At 42.2% G+C, this 19,584-nt stretch overlaps 1 protein-coding gene across 1 annotated transcript in view; it reads right to left on the bottom strand.

Moving 5' to 3' along the window:
* Positions 1-19,584, bottom strand: part of creg2 (cellular repressor of E1A-stimulated genes 2) — a 46,771-nt gene that overhangs the window by 3,254 nt on the left and 23,933 nt on the right. Inside the window, exons 2-3 of the mRNA XM_048532713.2 lie at positions 16,778-16,947; positions 1,168-1,281 (exon numbers count right to left, since the gene is read on the bottom strand). Of these exons, the coding sequence (XP_048388670.1) occupies positions 1,168-1,281; positions 16,778-16,947 (284 nt within the window). The remainder of the gene's footprint in view (positions 1-1,167; positions 1,282-16,777; positions 16,948-19,584) is intronic.

Here is a 19,584-nt window from a genome sequence, read left to right on the forward strand (position 1 = left end):
GGTTCAGGTACAAAGTTCCTTGAAAGTGGTGTCACAGCTAGACAGGGTGGTGAAGTAGGCATTTGCCACGCTTGCCTTCATTGGGCACAGCATTGAATACAGGAGTTAGGATGTCATGTTACAATTGTACGGAACATTGGTGAGACCACTTTTGGAGTACTGTGTACAGTTCTGGTTGCCCTGCTATAGGAAGGATGTTATTAAACTGGAAAGGGTGCAGAAAAGACATACAAGGATGTTGCCAAGACTGGAGGGTTGGAGTTGTAAGGATAGTCTGAGACTTTTAAACCCTGAAGCGTAGGAGGTTGAGGGGTGACCTTGTCAAGGCATATAAAATAATGCCAAGCATAGATAAGGTGAATAGCCGATGTCTTTTCTTGCTGATGGGGGAGTCCAAGACTAGAGCGCATAGGTTTAAGGTGAGAGGAGAAAGATTTAAAAGGGACCTAAGGGGCAACTTTTTCATAGTGTGTGTTGTGTGTGTGGAATGAACTGCCACAGCAATGGTAGAGAGCGGTACAATTATAACATTTAAAAGACATTTGGACAGGTACATAAATAGGAAAAGATTAGAGGGAAATGGGCCAAATGCAGGGAAATGGAACTAGATCAGTTTGGGAAACCTGGTTGCCACGGACGAGTTGGTCCGAAGGGTCTGTTTCCGTGCTGAATGACACTAGGCCTTGCTGCTCTTCTAGGACAATTCTGCCACAGTTCTCAGAATGTCATTCAGGTTCCTATAATGTTCCACCCACAGCTTTAAAACGCAACAAAGTCTTGCTGAATAATCAGTCTAATCGATAATTATCCATTATTTCACTTACAGGAATTCTACAAATGAGGTGAAACAATCAGATTGAGTTTTTTTTTGTCCTTTTAAGCCATGGTAGTAGGTCCATTATTTACTTCTACAAGCCCATAAAATTAGCTTAAGCAAAATCAATTATGTGAGCACTGCACACAGATCTGTAATTTCAAGCACATCCCATTTCATTCCTCCATTACTGATGGGAGTAGTACATTATGCGACTGCAACATTCAGAACAAAGATAATGGTATGACTTTAACTGTGTATAGTCATGGCACTCATATTCTTCCTGCACAAATCATTAACGAGAATCATTATTAAGCAGGATAACTGTAGTCTATATGCTTAAAAAGACAAACCTTGAAAACATAGCTTGTCTTGCAAATTCAATTTCATCAGCAGGTACAGTCACCACTTGACCAGTAAGAGTCAGCCTGGCACACCTTGAGTCTTCAAGGTCAATGACATTTTGTCTGTACACAAATAAAAACAGAAAGTAAATGTGTAACAAATGAAAAACAGTTTGAAATTGATTGCATTATAGAAAAATAAGCCTCCAACTTGACTTTTTCTCCCCCCCCGATCAATTCATCCACTGCCCACTTCGAGGCACACTCAGTTTGGCATAAACTGATATTTTAGCATTATTTCCTTCAACGTTTTCAGACTCAATCCAAAACTATACCCGTTGTCTAGTCCTGATAATTTAGTCATTTAGTTTTACAAAACAAAATTGTTCAATCAGTAGAATTAAACAAGATAAACAACACGGCAAGCTGTGATTCTTTTTCGTTACTTTGAACTAGCTTTGATCTGTTAGCTGCTGCTCATCCTCCTTCAGATTCTACTCTCTTTTTGTTCAACGATCTTTGCTGATTTCTGTTTGTTTTCTACATCTACTGACTCTATGTATCCTTAAGATTTCCTGTATTACTCTTCATTGGAATGGCATAGGAACTGTCTTCAAACTCTTCGTGCTCATGATAATCCTTATCTTCCTCGAGCTGTATCTTAGTTCTGGGGACTCGGGTTCGAATCCTGCCATGGCAGATGGTGGGATTTGAATTAAATAAAATATTTGGAATTAAGAATCTAATGTTGACCGTGAATCCATTGTCAATCGTCAGAAAAACCCATGTCGTTCATTAATGTCCTTTAGGGAAGGAAACGGTCATCTTTACCTGGACTGGCCTATATGTGACTCCAGAGTCGCAGCAATGTGGGTGACTCTGAACTGCCCTCTGGGTAATTAGTGTTGGCCTATAAATACTGCCTAGCCAGCGACACCCTCATCCCATAAATGAATATAGAAACAAAAATTACTCTGGTCTTATCACACCCTAGCCCAGAACCTATTCTCTCATTCCCTTGTCATTCTAATAACATTTAATTGACGTGATGTCTCCTACTTCCTTGACCACATTTTCACTTAATCTCTGCCCAGTCAGACTTTCTAGTTTTGTTACTATTCCCTCTCCTTATGCACTGTTTCATTCCCTTTCAAACACTGTTCAAAACATCATCCTAAAACCTAATGTTAGCATTAACTGATCTTTCATTTCCAACTTCCCTTGACTCTGAGCACTTTGAACATGTGTTCCTACTGATCTTTCCAGCAATCTCTGGTTTAGTTTCTTCAATTCAACTTCTGCTCCCCCAAAGCACTAGAATGACTGAAGACTAAGTCACAGATGATGCTTTCTTTTGCTGGAGCCATGGGTTAGGATCCGAACACTGTCATCCATCTATCTGCACACTTCAACTTGGTTAAACTTAATGCATTTCTCCAAAGTCACCCATGATCAACTCATGAAGGGTTCCACATTTACATACACAATTTTAACCACAGCATCTCCCCAAATGTCCTTTCTTCCTATTCTCTTTTGTTACGTCCGCTTATTTTCAGAAATGCTGGCACTTGACAAAAAAAATCTGAAGATATGCCATTAGTTTCCACATGTACATGAATGACTGTGCCTTTCTGTTCAGTCAAACTGTTTATCAACATACTATCTTGGGCAAGTCTCAAGGTCCTCTAGCTAAACAATAAAACCATCATTTTTGACCCCAAACACAAAGCTTCCTCACGAATGACTCGAAACCCCCGTCTGGTTCTTCCTGATTATGCACAACCTTACTGTTCCGTTTAAATCTGAGCTACAAATATACATCTCTGTTCTCTGTATCATAAAGACCATATACTTGCAACTTCAGAACACTGTTGGCCTCCAACCCTACCTCAGTCTAATTTCCACTGAAACATTCAGACTTGTCTTTGTCACATACAAATTCAATAGTTTCCTTGAAGATTTCTCATCCTCCATAAACTGTGCAAATCCTTTTAGTTTCTTCTGTTCCATATGCTACCTACATATTATTTACTTTGATCAGTTCCACACCTTAATTGTTCTTAACTTCCTATATGGCCCTGTCTCTCCTTGGGCCAGATTTTCAAATAATAGTGGAAACTGCAAGCGTTCTCCAAAATGGCACCAGATCCAGAGGTCAGGCCCCCATTTCCAACAGATCCTCATCTGAATTCAGTACTCAATTCGATCATGTTCCATTCTACTAGAGGGAGGTCTATTTCCTACCATTTGTGACTTACAATTTTGGAGAGCACATAAGAACATCTATAGTAGGCAGATAAAGTCTGTAAAACTGTCAAGTTGTCAATTAACTCTTTAAAGAAGCTATTAAGGGATTAGCTGTCTTTGATGTGGGGCTATGAATACAAATGTTTGCTCATGACAGGGATAAAGTACTTAAAGGGATTTAAATATATTGGGTTTTAATGAGATTTTAAAAAAAACTTAGTGAATCTGTAATGGATAATCGGAACTTTATCTTACTTCATTTTCATGTGATTCCTGAGATCTGCAAATGCCAGATACTGGGTGAGGGGGCATGGTGAGTAAAATGGCACAGAATGGTGGGTAGGCAAAGCATGCATTAGCTCTAAGCCTCCTGTGCTCTAAGAAAACAAATCCAATGTATCCAGTCTCTCCCCATAACTGAGAATTTTCATCCAGGGCAACAGCCTGCATCTCCTTAAAACCCGTGTGGTTTTGTCACTTCCTCATTTTTCTTTTGAGTGGCTTTGGGTGATTTCATTTGTCAAAGATACTAAATGCAGACTGTTGTTAATGATGCATTAATAACAAATTGCATTTCTATGGCGCCTTTAAAGGAATAAAACATCCTAAGTCACTTCCTATGTGCATTAGCAAACACAATTTGACAGAGATTGAAATGGCCAGTGACGAAAAGCTTGGTTCAAGTGATAGATATTCACAACTCATCCCTAATTGCCCTTAAGAAGGTGGTGGCAAGTTGCCTCTTGAACAGCTGTAGTCTATTTGGTATAAGTAAACCCACAATGTTGTTAGGAAGCTCCAAACTTTTGGCAGTGAAAGAATGGTAGTACCAGTCCACATTAGGATGTCTTGTGGCTTGAAGGGCAACTTGTAGGTGTTCATCTTCCCATGTATTTGCTGCCCTTGTCCTTAAAGCTGGTAAAGGCAATGGGTTTGGAATATGCTATCTAAGGAGCTTTGGGGAATTGTTGCAATGCGTTTTATAGATGAAACACACTGCTGCCACTGCTGACGGAGGTAATGAATGTTGAAGATGTTGGACGTGGTGCCAATCAAGCAGACAGCTCTGTCCGATAAGGTGTCAAGTGATGTTTGAGCTGCACTCACCCAGGCAAGTGGGGGAATATTCCATTGCGTTCCTGACTTGTGCCTTGTGGAAGCCGGACAGACTCTGAAGAGTCAGAAGGTGAATTACTGACCATAGAAATCCAAGTTGCTGAACGGCTGTTGTAAAGCATTGTTGATATGGCTGGTCCAGACCAGTTTCTGGTCAATGGTAACCTTCAAGATGTTTATAGTGGGGAATTCAGTGATGGTGATGCCATTGAATGTCAAGAGGTGATGGTTGATGCCCGTCACTTGTTGGTGGGAACGTAACATGCTGCTTATCATCCAAAGCTTGGATGTTGTCCAGATCTTGCTGTATTTGGACAAGGACTGCTTCATAATCTGAGGAGTCCTGAATGGTGCTGAACATTGAGCAATTGTTAGTGAACATCTCCACTACTGACCTAATGACAGAGGGTCGGTCATTGATGAAAGAGTTGAAGTTGCTTGGACCTAAGACACCACCATGAGGAACTCCTGCAGAGGTGACGTGGAGATGAGATAATAGCCTCCAACAACCACAGCCAAAGCCCTTTGTGCAAAACTCCAATCAGTAAAGAGTTTTCCCCCCTGTTTCCCACTTACTCAGCTTTGCCAGAGTTCACTGATGCCACACTCAGTCAAATGTGGTTTTGATGACAAGTACAATCACTCTCACTTTCCCTCTTGAGTTTCGCTGTTTTGTCCATGTCTGAATAATATTGTTAAAAGGTCAGGAGCTGACTGGGCTAGCATGATCAGAGTAAGGGCTTTTGTGGCACAATGGTTGCGTCCGTACCCCTGAGCCAGGCAGCCCAGGTTCAAGTTCCACTTGTTCCAGAGGTGTGTGGCAACATCTCTGAACAGACTCGTTAGAAAATATTTCAGTATCTTTTGTTCTAATTCCAGGTTTTTATTAATGAATTAATCTGTTGAGTCTCTGGATTACTAGGCCAGCAACAATAACACTGTGGCACCACCCCCGCTGTGAAAATAAGGCTGAGAATTTTAATCAGGAGATAATGTAGGTCATTGAGCACTTCAGTGATGGATGAGTATGACTTGCCGTTAAAACTAGGCATTAGTTAGTTGGTTATTTTTGCTTAAGAGTCACTTGATGGCATTGTCGACTACACATCTGCCACACTGCTGATGACTGAGAGAAGAAGATGGAGCAGTATTCAGCTGGCTTACATTTATCGTGCTGTTTGTAGACAAGACATAGCCGAACAATTTCCCACATTGTCAAGTAGATGTCAGTGATGTAGCTATACTGGAACAGCATGGCGAAGAGAATGGCAAGTTTTGGGACACAGGAGTTCAATACTATTGCCGGAACGTTGTCAAGGCCCATAGTCTTTGCAGTTTCCAGTGCCTTCAGTCATTTTTGATATTATTTGAAGTGAACTGAATTGGCTGAAGGCCAGCATCACAGATGCTGGGGCACCTCAGGAGGAGACCAACACTGATCGTCTCTCGCATCTCTAGTTGAGGATGTGGAATGACTACAGAGCTGAGGTATGATCAGTGGTCGTGTGACCACTTAGCTCAGTTTGCTGAATGTCGCTTATGTTGGTTGATATGGAAGTAATTCTATGTTGTAGATTTGCCAAGTCAACATTATTTGTAGGTATGTCTGGTACTACTCCTGGCATGACTTCCTGCATCTTTCACTGAATCAGGTGTGATCTGGCTCTCAGCACCTCATGGGTGCACTGTTTTGACTAGCTATATCAGTTCAAAATCTATCCCATTCAGCATAGTGATAATCGTCGAATCCCTACAATGCAGAAGCAGACCATTCAGCCCATCAAGTTCACACTGACACTCCGCACAGCATCCCACCCAAATCCACCCCCTACCCTATCCCTGCACATCCCATCCTAGACATTATGGGAAATTTATGCACGGCCAATCCACCTAACCTGTACATCTTTGGACCGTGGGAGGAAATTGGAGCACCCGGAGGAAACCCACTCAGACACAGGGAGAACATGCAAACTCCACAGAGACATTTCCCCAAGCTGGAATTGAACCCCGGTCCCTGGCGCTGTGAGGCAGCGGTGCTAACCACCGTGCCACCCTCTGCCATGCAACATGATGGAGGGTATCTACAATGTGAAGGTAGGTCTTTTTCTTCAGAATGAGTGTGCAGTGGTCATGCTTACCAGCGCTATCAAGGTTAGATACATCTTCTATAAATAGATTGGCGAGGACTAGGTCAAGTATTTTTTTACCTTTGTTGATTCCCTCTCATCTTCCATAGTAGCTATGTCCTTTGGGATCTAGCCAGCTTATTAAGTGATGGCATTATAAGTCACTCAATACTGGACATGAAATTCCTCACCCACAGTGCACACTGCATCCTAGCCTCTCTTAGTGTTTCCTTGAAATGGTATTCAATATAGAGATGAGCTGAGACATCAGCATTTATCGGGGGGTGGTGCAGGGTCAGAGTGGGGATGATGGTGGACATTGGTGGTAATCAGCAGAAGGTCTCCTTGCCCCTATGTCTGACTTGATACCATGACGTTTCGTGGAGCCAGGAATCACTGTTGAGTACTCCCAGGGCAACCTCAACATGACAATATACAACGGTGCTGTCATCTCTGGTGGGATTGGACATACCTAGGCATGGTGATGGTGCAATCTGGAACACTGACTGCAAGGTATGATTTTGTGAGTATGACGAAGTCATGACTTGTCTGTGCAAGAGCTCTCAATTTCAGTACAAACCGTCAGACATTACAAAGTAAAATTTTGTAGGGTCAACAGAGTTGTGCGTGCTGTTGTCATTTCCTAGCAATCCACCTAATTTCACTATTTTAGTCAGATTTCATAGTGGTTAGATACAACTGAGTTCCTTGTTGGAATATTTCACAGGATACTTAAGGATCAACCACATTGCTGCACATCAGGTTTCCCTATCCTCCAGGGATTGATTTCACAGTCATAATCAGAGTAAGGGCTTTTGTGGCACAATGGTTGCGTCCGTACCACTGATCAAGGCAGTCCAGGTTCGAGTCCCACTTGTTCCAGAGGGGTGCAGCAACATCTCTGAGCAGGCTCGTTAGAAATTATTCCAGTAGCTTTAGTTTTAATTCCGGGTTTTTTTATTAATTCTGGGTTTGTTATTAATGAATGAACCTGCTGAGTCTCTGGATTACTAGGCCAGCAACAATAACACCCGCTGTGAAAATAAGGCTGAGAATTTTAATCAGGAGATAATGTAGGTCACTGAGCACTTCAGTGGTGGATGAGCATGACTTGCCATGAGTTAAAACACATTCACCAGAGTGTTGGCTGACTAACAGAGCATAAAAAAATGGAGGCCAGCCAGATATAGCCTGGACATTCAAGTCCAGAAGTAACAGGGGCAAGCATGGCAATTTAATACTTACAATGTCTATGAAAATTATCCAAGCTTTATTTTGTCGAGAAGAAAATGTATGACCTAGTATCTGCCAGTTTAGTATATGCGACTTTCAATCAAATGTAATTGGTGGCAATCAGATTTTCCTGAACTTTCTGTTCTCCATTCAAAGTTGATGAAATGTCATCACATCAATAGTCACAAGGTAACATTCTGTATTGTTCTACTGTTGAAAACAAACAGACTCAATCTGCTTAGTTACGGCTGTGAACTGGGTTAATAGTCAATGAGTTGGGATTTTAGACTTTCACACAAAACAGGCAAACAGTCTGGTGGAACAGAGCAGTACCAACTCGAAGTTCTCCTCGAGGCCACTCCCCATCCTGATTTGGAAACAGACCTGCTTTTGCTGGATCAAAATTTTACAAACTCCCTCTATACTTACACCAAATGGTTCAAGAAGACTCATTCACTGACGCATTCTCAAAGGCTACTAGGCATGGGCATTAAAAGCTGCCTCAGCTAGTGACGCCCACATCCCACAATTAAAAGCAAACATTTTTGTACTGCCTGTTGGATTGAGGCAGCCCAAAACTTCTTTGTGTTCAGGTCACCTTTGAAAGTTGTCCGCAAACTCTCACACCAAACAGAAATGACATCCAATCCTAAGGGTCAAGCATGGGTTAACAGCTTTTCCTGCAGATATTCTGCCTCCCAAATATTTCCGACATTGAAAGACCCCTGCTCAGGCAGCTCACTGCCTGGTGCAAATTGGCAAATGTACATGGCACACACTTCTTACTCGACTTAGCCAAGAAGGCCCTCAGCATAATTTAAAACAAAGAACCGTGGATGCTGGACATCTGAAACAAAAACAGAAATTTCTGGAAAAACTCAGCAAGCATGCGTGGCCAAATTTAATCTGAATTCTATCTGCAAGTTCACAGATGACACCATTGTTGCAGGCTGGATGTCAAACAATGTTAAGACAGAGTACAGGGAGGAGACATAGTGCTTGGTGAAGTGGCGCAAAGATAATAACCTTTCTCTCGATGTCAGCCAAACTAAAGAGGTGGTCATTGACCTCAGGAAGCAAGGAGGAAGGCACGCCCCTGCCTACATCAATGGAGCTGAGGTGCAGATGATCAACAGCGTCAAGTTCTTAGGAGTGATGACCACTAACAAGCTGTCCTGGACCACCCACGTTGATGTGATGGTCAAGAAGGCACAACAACACCTCTCTGATGAAGGGTCTAGGCCCGAAGCGTCAGCTTTTGTGCTCCTGAGATGCTGCTTGGCCTGCTGTGTTCATCCAGCTCCACACTTTGTTATCTTGGATTCTCCAGCATCTGCAGTTCCCATTATCACTCACACAACAACACCTCTTCTTCCTCAGGAGGCTAAGGAAATTCAGCATGTCCATAAGGTCCCTCACCACTGTCTACAGATGCACCACAGAAAGCATTCTTTCCAGATGGGTCACGAGATGCAGTAGTTGCTATGCCCAGGACTGTAACAAACTATAGAACACAGCCCAGACCATCATGCAAGGCAACCTTCCAACCACTGACTCCTTCCACACTTCTTGTTGTTGCAGAAAGGCAGCCAACATCATCAAAGACCCCTCTCACCCCAGTTATAATCTCTTCCATCAGGCAGAAGATACAAAAGCTTAAACACACACGTACGAACAGGTTCAAGAACAGCTTCTTCCCTGCTGTCATTAGACTGCTGAACGGACCTCTCCAATTTCAAATCTAATGTTGATCTTGCTACTTGTACACCTTCTGTGCAGCTGTAACTTTGTATGCCTTGCTCTGTTCAACCACCCTATGATCTGTAAGCCCTTGTATGTTATGAACTACCTGTACTGCATACAAAACTGCTCATTATACTTAGGTACATGTGACAATAATAAATTAACTCACATCAAATCAAATCATCTCAAATCTGTAGGAAGCTCACGTTTTGAGTTCATTTATCCTAAGACCCGCAGCCTGTTGGTCCTGTCCATGTGCAAATGCCCCCAGGCACTGCCCAAAGCTCCAGGCTGATAGATTCAGCAGCCAAGCTCCATTCACCCCCAGCTGGAGAACCAGGGACTACTGCACTGAGACACAGTGAGAGGGAGAGAAAAAAGAAAACCTACTGAGAGTATTTGGTAGCACATGTGAAAAGGATTGGACATGACTAATAGTTTCTGCCTAAAAGTTCCTGGTGTTAATTGTTATGTGTTTATGACTGTCCCTGTGTAAGTGTTAAATGCATTTTCACACCATCCAACAGCATTTCTCGCCTAGTTTGGCTCCCTCTGTACACAAAGATGTTACAGTCAATGAGTTGCCCAGTAGCGGCTGTGCCGGGGGAGGGGCGCAACATTTCTGGAGGGTCAGTGCTGTCAGATGGCCAGGGACTAGGCAGCCTGTGTACCTGGATAACAAAGTGTAGAGCTGGATGAACACAGCAGGCCAAGCAGCATCTCAGGAGCACAAAAGCTGACGTTTCGGGCCTGGACCCTTCATCAGAGAGGGGGATGAAGGGTATAGGCCCGAAACGTCAGCTTTTGTGCTCCTGAGATGCTGCTTGGCCTGCTGTGTTCATCCAGCTCTACTCTTTGTTATCTTGGATTCTCCAGCATCTGCAGTTCTCATTATCACAGCCTGTGTACCTGTGTGCTTTACACTGAATAACTCCTGGGTCAACATTCTTTTCCTTTCGAAGCCATTTCCCCCACCCATTCTGAGTGTGTTCACAGGCATTTCCTTCCCCGTTGCACATTGTCAGTTTCCAGAACGATGGAAGGCGGCAGTGGCTGCTACTCTGTCCCTGGCTCTAGCCTCAGGCTGATGTACCAGCATGTACCCAAACACCCACATCTCCCTCCTAGTAACCATTCTTGTAAACCGCACAGTCCTCATACTTGCCCAAGTGCCCACCCAACCTGCCTACATATGCCTTCAGCAGCCTATCTTTCCCACCCAGCCCCTGGAATATGAGGTGGCCATGCTTGGTATATTCATTCTGTCCCTATCACCCCTTTGAAAGCAGGGTGCTCCTGGCCATTTATGACTGCCCAATCCTGCCTTATCCTCTTCCCAGTCACATGCTTTACCATATTTTCCCCACCTTCCAAATGCTGCTATGGCCATTTCCCAATTGTTCTGCACCCCTGGCCAGAGTGTGTAGTCCCATGTTCCAGGCCAATCTCCTGACCCTCAGTCCTCTCTTCCCTCTTCATCCATTAGTTTCTGTGGATGGACCCAATGAACTGACCGTGGTTCACTCCCTTGACCAACATGAAAGGCAGCTCTGGTAGAACGTGAAGGAGGTCTTTTTGCTGGGCTGATTCCACCAGATGCTTGTTCCGGTTTCCTTGTTGAGTTTTCCCAGTGGCGACTTTGGTAAACTGGGTGTTGGAATATGAATGAGGTGAATTGTTGCGCTAAACAGCCATTTATCAAGCATTAATCCCCATCAACTATCATCTCATCACCGCCTGGCAAAAATTTTGCCTCACTGCTCGTGAAAAGCATAAATGATGGAGTGAGATGATCTCAATGTCGATACAAGCCTGTCGGATTTCTCATCTGTCCTACACATCTCGACAGAGTCTGTGCCACTCAGACCCAGGAAGATTCCTGGGATCTATATTAGTTTTGTCACTCCTTAGAAGCGCAGTCAAGTTCAGCATAGAAAGAGGCCATTCAGCCCAATGTGCTTGAGCCCAGCTGAATAAACTTGCTACCCCTTATTCTAATCCTATTTGTCAGTACCTGGTCCATAGCCTTACAGGTTACAGTGCGTCAGGTGCAGATCCAGGTTCACTGTAAATGATTTGAGCAATTCTGTCTCAACCACCAAATTGGGCAGTGAATTCCTGACACCCATCTCTTACTGGGTGAAAATGTTTATCCTCATATCTCCTCTAATCCTTCAACACCAACCACTTTAAAGCTAGGCTCACTGTTAATCGGCTTTATCACTATAAGGGAATCTGGTCTTTCCTGTCCACTCAAATGGATTGCAGCGGTTTAAGAAGATAACTTAGCATCATCCTCGCAAGGACAACTAACGTTGACCTAGCCATTGGTGCACACATCCCATGAATGTTTAAAAATAACTATCCAAGGCCCTCATTATTTATACATTTCCATTAAGTCACTCCTCAGCTTCCTCTGTTCTAAGGAAAATGCTCTCGCCCGTTTAATATTTCCTCATTGCTGCGACTTTCAAGTCTTAGCAATATTATTGTTAATCTCCTCCATATCGTATCTCCTTTCCATAGTCTTCCGACCAGAACTGTATGAAGAATACGAGCTGCAGCCTAACCAGTCTTTTATATGGTTACAGCATTATATCCCTGCTCTTGTATCCATTACCTTGCTCAATAAAGGAAGGCATCCCACATCCCTTCTTTACTGCTTCATCTACCCATGCTGCCACTGGCAGTAACTTTGGACATGCATGTCAAGGTCTCTCACTTCCTCCACCATCTCAATTCCATCCTGTTGATTGTGTATCCCCTAGTTCTGTTTCCCCTCCCCAAATGCATAACCCCATACTTCTTGGGATTGAATTCTATTTGTTAATTTTCCACCTACTCAAACAAGCCATTGGTATAATCCTATAATCACCAGCTAACCATATCAGTCTCAACTATCCAGCCAATTTTTGTGTCATCTGCACATCATTCCTTCCACATTTAAATCTAAATCATTAAGCAGACCATCACTGGACACTGCTTCCCATTTAAAATGCACTATCCTTTCTTTCCTGTCACTAAGTCAATTTTAGAACCAATTTACCACGTTCCCTTTATCCCATGGGTTTCAATTTTTCTAACCAGTCTGCCATGTGGAATTTTGTCAAATGCCTTACTAAAATCAATGCAGACAACATCACTGCACTATCCTCATCAATCCTCCATTTTACTTTCTCAAAGAGTTCAATTTAGCAAGATGACTTGACCTTTAACAAAACCATGATGATTATCCTTGATGAATCCATGTCTTTCCAAGTAACAGTTATTCCTATCTCTCAACATTGATTCTAGCAAGTTGCCCACAATTGAGGTCAAACTGACTGGTCTATAATTAGTTTGCATTTCCTTCATACACCCTTTCTGAATAGTGGTACAATGTGTGCAGACCTCTAGTTCTCTGATAGCTCAACTGTATTGAGTCAGGATTGAAAAATGATGCTCAGGACATCCGCTCCTTCTTCCCCACTTCCATTAACAATCTAGGAAACAATTCATCTGGCCCTGATGATTTATTCAGTTTCATGGAGATCAGATCCTCCAGTACTTCCCTTCTCACAATGCTTATTTTATTCAATACTTTACACTCTCTCTCTTTAACTATAAACCTATGTCATCCATTTCATTTGTGAAGACAGAGACAAAGTACTCATGCTCTCATTTTAGTCCTCGGCCTGCTGCTGTGTCCAGCAAAGCCAAATGCAAGCACCTCATTTTTCTGGAGAGGCTCTTTATAGCCTTCTGGAGTCAACATTGAGTTCAACAACTTCAGACAATGATTCTGATTACATCCACCCTCCCATGAGGGTTGGCTTGCAGCAGAACTGACCTATTTCTTACTATTTACACCTATCTTTAACAACCGTTCTGCATCTATACTTCTCCTTTTGCTATCATAAGCACTCCCTTTGTCTTCTGCTCCGGGCATCCTCACCGTCTATTCCACTCAACCACCTCCCCTCTGTCAACAACATAAAAACCATCAGTTTTCAACCTCCTTTGGTTCAAACGAAGAGCTATATAGGATTTGAAATGTTAAGTTTTTCTATCTCAATAGATACTGCCAGATCTGCTGAGTTCTTCTAGCATTTCAGATCTGCAGTATCTGTGTTGTTTTGGTTTTATCATCAACCATTAAGAGCCCCGTCCACACCTGCCTCCACATACAAGTTACTGTGTACACAGTTGTAGGCCCAATCCTTTTCCTAGTCATCGTTTTGCTCTTAATGTACTGATATCACATCTCTGGATTTTCTGTAAGTTTACCGGCCAATACTTTTTGAAATCCTTTCCTTGCTTTTCTAACGTACTTTTTCACTTCACCCCCGTACTTCCTATTGTCCTCCAAACTTTCTGAAGCATTTTATTTTTGAGATAGGCTTTACCTTTCTACTTTATCTTAGCTTGTTTGTTTCTGGCTAACGAGGGAGCTCTAGATTTAGCAGTACATCCTTTTACTTTACTGGGACGTATCTATACTGTTTCATGAATCTTGCTTTTGAAAGCTCCCATTAATTAGCCACTGACTTTCCTTCGAATAGCTGAAAGCGCACCACTTTTATTCATCTATCCCTCAGTTTTCTAAAGTTTGTCTTCCCTCAATTTAGAACTTCTACTCCTTTTCTTTGTCCTTTTTCACAATGATGTGAAATCACTATTCCCGAAACAATTAACTACTAGTCCATCCAACTGTCCAGCTTTACTTCCTAACACTAATTCTAGAATTATGTTTTCTCTAGGGCAATAATATTTTGCCACCTTAGAGTGACTAATATACAGAAAGAGGAGGGGTAGACCACATAGTCCATTGGATCTGCTCATTACAATCATGGCTAAACTTGGGCTTTATTCCACATTTCTGCTTGTTCCCTTTATCCCTCGATTTCCTGATAGATGTTTCCTCAACAAGTTGGTTATCCCAGTCTTAAATACAGTCAACAACAAAGCACCCACAATTCCTTGGGGCAGTGAATTTCAAAGATTGACAACCCTTTGAACGAAAAAGATCCCATCATCTGTCCTAAATGATCAACAATATGAAGTACTCCGGATAGGTCCAAATACAAAAACATGGATTAAATTCACGGAAACACATTATTCCTGATTTCTTTTTATAGTCCCTTTCTTTGTTTCCAGTTTTCATACCCGTTAATTCTCCAAACTGAGCCAGATTTGCCTACTGCTGGACAATTTTCTGAATGTAATGATGTTATTCTTTACAATTTGCTGCCCTTTTCCTCTTTTTCACTTCATTCTCGGCGTGCGAATGAGTCTGGCAGTTATTTTTCATCCTACCTGTATTTCAAACAACACAAAGCTGAGTGGGAGAGTCAGCCGTGAGGGAGGCATACAGAGGCTTCAGTGTAATTTGGACAAGTTGAGTGAGTGGACAAATGCATGGTAGATGAAGTATTATATGGATGATTGCGAGGTTATGAGAAAGCATATTCTTATCTCAATGATTACAGATTGGGAAAGGGAGGTCTGGGTGCCCTTGAGAAACAGTCCTTGAAAGTAAATATTCAGGTGCAGCAGGCCGTGAAGAAGGCAAATAACACCGTGGCCTTCATAGAGAGAAATTCTGAATGTAGGAGCAAGTATGTTTTGCAGCAACTGTACAGGACCTTGGTGAGACCACACATGAAGTATTGTGTGCAGTTTTGGCCTCCTTATTTGAGGAAGGATGTTCTGAAGATAGAAGGAATGTGGTGAAGATTTACCAGATGGAATGGCAGGACTAACATATGAAGATAGACTGGATCAGTTAGGACTGTAATCACTAGTGTGTGGAAAAATTAGAGAGGCTTGCAGAATAAATCAAACAGGATTGGACAGGGTAAACATAAGAAAGATGTTTTCGAAGACCAGGCAGGTCTAAACCAGAGGTCACAGTCTAAGGATGAACTATCTGGGTCAGAGACAAGGAGAAATTTCTTCACCCAGAGAATGGTGAGCCTGTGGAGTTTATTTTAATATATTAGGTCATGGGATGTGGGTGTTGTTGTCAAGGCCAGCATCTTTTACCTTTCCCTAACTGCCTAGAGGGCAGTTAAGAGCCAACCACATTGCTGTGGGTTTGGAGTCACATGTGGCCTAGACTAGACAAGGGAGGCATAACACCTTCTCGAAATGACACTCATGAACCAGTTGGGTTTTTTATGACTACTGACAGTGGTTACATCATTGCCATAAATTTTATTAAAGATATTTAGTGAATTCAGATTTCACCAGTTTCTGTGATGGGATTTGGAAACCATATCCTCAGCACATTAGCTAGGGGCTGTTTATTATCAACGCAATGATATTACCACTATGCCATCATCTCCCTATATTTTCTGCCACAGAAAGTGGTGGAGGCAAAGATATCGAATGTTATCAAGGATGAGTTAGATCTCGTTCTTACGGCTAAAGGGATCAAAAAGTGTGGGGAGGAAATGTGAACAGGATACTCAGTTGGATGATCAGCTATGATGATACTGAATTGCAGAGCAGGCTAGATGGGCTGAATGGCCTATTTCTGCTCCTATTTTTATGAGTGGTCTATACAACTGAGGACAGTCAAAATTCAACCACTGGTTTAGAAACTAGAAACATACAGATCAGATAGGTTATGGATGCCAAAGACTTCTGCAAAGACTCTAAAAATTAAACAATGTGGTATGCATTGATTTTTAGTAGTTCACCATTGCATTAGTCTTCAAGAAAGTTCAAGTTCAAATTGACTCTGATTTAGCTTCCCTGAATGAACATGAATCTCTAAACTTTCATAATTTATAATCTTCAAAATAGAGGAGAGTTTATCTCATTAGTTGAAGATGAGGGCTAATCTGTACTAGACTGAAGGAAACCAAATTTAATCCAGTTCCACACATAATCATTCTTCCACAATTTTTACCTTATAATATAATTTCTTACAGGAGGCTGATAATTGTTGCATATAGTTTACTTTGAAACATAATCAATTAGCTCATGAAATGCAGCCACTACTGCAGCAATCTTGTCATTAATGCTCAAAATTTGGTAATACTATTTTTTGACGACAACGTACATTGCAATTTCATAAATTCCAGGAGGAAAACACAGCAATACGAAAACAGAATAGTAGCTTGGTGGTCAGTGTGAGACAATGTGTACCGGCATGAAGAAAAGCATACCTGCAGTAATCTGTCTCAGCCTTTGACAATGTTAAAGAAGCACTTGGGTTTTTCATAAGATCGGCAACTGTGCTGAGCACTGGAGAGACGTAGAAAAATGGAACACCAGTACTATTGTCCAGGAGGCCATCGCTGATTGAAAGGATGTTTCCAAATGGTATACCTTTGATCTAGAAACAAGTTTACGTCAATGTTAAATGCACAGATTAAAAAATAATCACTTTCATATGAAAGTGGTCTTAACGAGTTTTTGGCACTAGAAGCATCCCTTAACTGAAATTAAAACAGAAATTGCTGGAGAAATTCAGCAAGTTGAGATAACACAGAGTTCACTCTACTTTCTTTCCACAGATGCGGCTAGATCTGCTGAGCTTTTCCAGCAATTTCTATTCTTGTTTCAGATTTCCAGCATCTGCATTGTCATTGTTATGTGTCGCTTGCCTGTTCATAACCATTATTATCTGCAACAATGACCAGCAACAATGTACATTTATGTAGAGCCTTTAATGTAGAAACAATCCCCAACATTTCACAGAACAGGAAGGAAAGAAATGGAAACCAATGGAGGATATATAAGGTAGCTTGATCAAAACACTGTGCTTTAAAGGAGATCTTAAAAGAGTGATGCACAATACTAGTGCTGCTTCAGGAGAAAATTCCAGGGCATGGGTATGGAACAACTGACAATGGCTGCATAACAGGCAGAAATGCGATGGGTCTGATAAGGATAGGTGGAGAGATATAAATACAAGGATGTTTGAAAGTGAATTTCTGGTATTATTAGGAGCTATGTGAAAGAGCCTTTATGCACGACAGGACAAAGGTAGCGACGTTTTAAAATAACTGAGGTTTACAGAGGGTAGATGACAGGCAATTCAGAAGAGAACGTGATTTAGTTAAATATGGCACCTTGCAATGCACCAATTACCATAATTTCCTACCTAAATATGCAATTCAAATGGTCAATATCAGGCTTAATTTAGTTCCTCATATGACTACTGTGAGGCTAATACTTCCTCCAGGATCCTCATTGATATGTTGTTGTAAACCAAATCATTCTTTTCCTGGAACATACAGATCTGATATGTCAATTTTACTGAAATATTGTGTATGTTTGCAGAACGTTTATTGTCTTAATTAAACAGCACTGCCACCAGATCAACCAGAGGCCTATTTAGTGCAGGAGTGTGCTTCCTATAACAAGGTTGCATTCTCTGCTGGTCAGAGACAATGGGAACTGCAGATGCTGGAGAATGCAAGATAACAAAGTGTGGGGCTGGACAACACAGCAGGCCCAGCAGCATCTCAGGAGCACAAAAGCTGACGAATCGGGCCAAAGGTCTAGGCCCGAAATGTCAGCCTTTGTGCTCCTGAGGTGCTGCTTGGCCTGCTGTGTTCATCCAGCCCCACACTTTGTTATCTTGCATTCTCTGCTGGCTTCTTCAATTGCAGAGGTGTTGGAAAATAAATCTTCTACCAGGGAAGACCGTGGGATTGAGAATCATGCTTGAAGTGTGTATGCAAGGGTTAGGGATGAACAATGTGGCTCATTCCCCTACAGCGTTAGAAGCCTTGCCTAGTCATTTTTCCACCAGGGATGAACACAACATTTAGATATTGTCTACTGTCATCCCCAGGGTTTTGGCAGTGGCTGGAAGTAACTCTTCACTTATCACTTTCTCTCTCTATACAACTGCAAAGCAGGAATACTTTGCCTATTGGCCCACCATTCTCAACAACTCCTTCCCTCCATCACATTTTTCCCACACCCAACACAAGGCAACGCTCTAATTTTCACTACAAATGCACAGACACCTCTTCCTTACATCCTTAACACTAGCCAGCAGCACCATCTTTCCCTCATGTGCTGTAATTTGTGGGACAAAATGCCACAAAATAATGACAGGAGCAACACCAGGGAAAACCCTGTCAAGTACACAATTTTCAGCAAACTGGAGCAGCAAGTCAAGGACATGAATAGGCTGGCAAGTATTGTGGGAAGGGCATTCTCAGACCAAGGGTGCACCTGAATAGACTCTCTGACAATAACTCCTTCACGAAATACTGGAAAATGCACATTCAGCTAAAGTGAACATTATATCACATTGTGACACGCATCTTACACAATTATAACTTTGTAAAACCATTCTCACTCTTCTCTAGTTCTTTTTCATCTCAGAATGCTACAACTGTCAAAGGCTTATGAAAAGGACATCACTCTCACACACCAATACTAACCAACACTGTGCTAGGAGGTGAGATAAATGAGTCTGCTTGGAGTTATGTACCTGATGTTAGAGTTCAGCAGCAGTTACTAACGGCAGAGAAGAGCATGGAGATGTATTGTTGGAGGTCAAAGTTCTCATCCAATGCTGCTAAAGAGCTGAGGATTTCAGAGGCCTGGCAACAAGTAAAATACCGATCGCTCCACAGAACTCGCTCTTGAAAAGCCTAAGCTGACTTCAGCGCCATGGCTAAAAGCATGCAAGAGTCTCATACTAACTTCAGTGCAGCCATTTTGCACAGCATCATCATTCTGCAATGTACTTTGGAGAAGTATTCACCTCCAGCCAGCCGCTTTCAACAGGGACCCATGTCTGTACACTCTGCAGCTGTGGCAGAAGCTCAATAGACAATAGACAATAGGTGCTGCAAGCGGCTAGAATGCAAATTCTGGGGTCACATTTTGTTCCAGCGTGGACAGATTGGTGTAGCAACTGGATAGGGGTTTTCAAGGAATTACTAAACATCTGCACTCTATCCTCTCATAGGTGAACAGAAGTGATTTGTTCCAGGCACATGGAGTG

This window comes from Stegostoma tigrinum, chromosome 6 (assembly GCF_030684315.1).
Source record: "Stegostoma tigrinum isolate sSteTig4 chromosome 6, sSteTig4.hap1, whole genome shotgun sequence".
Lineage (NCBI taxonomy): Eukaryota > Metazoa > Chordata > Chondrichthyes > Orectolobiformes > Stegostomatidae > Stegostoma > Stegostoma tigrinum.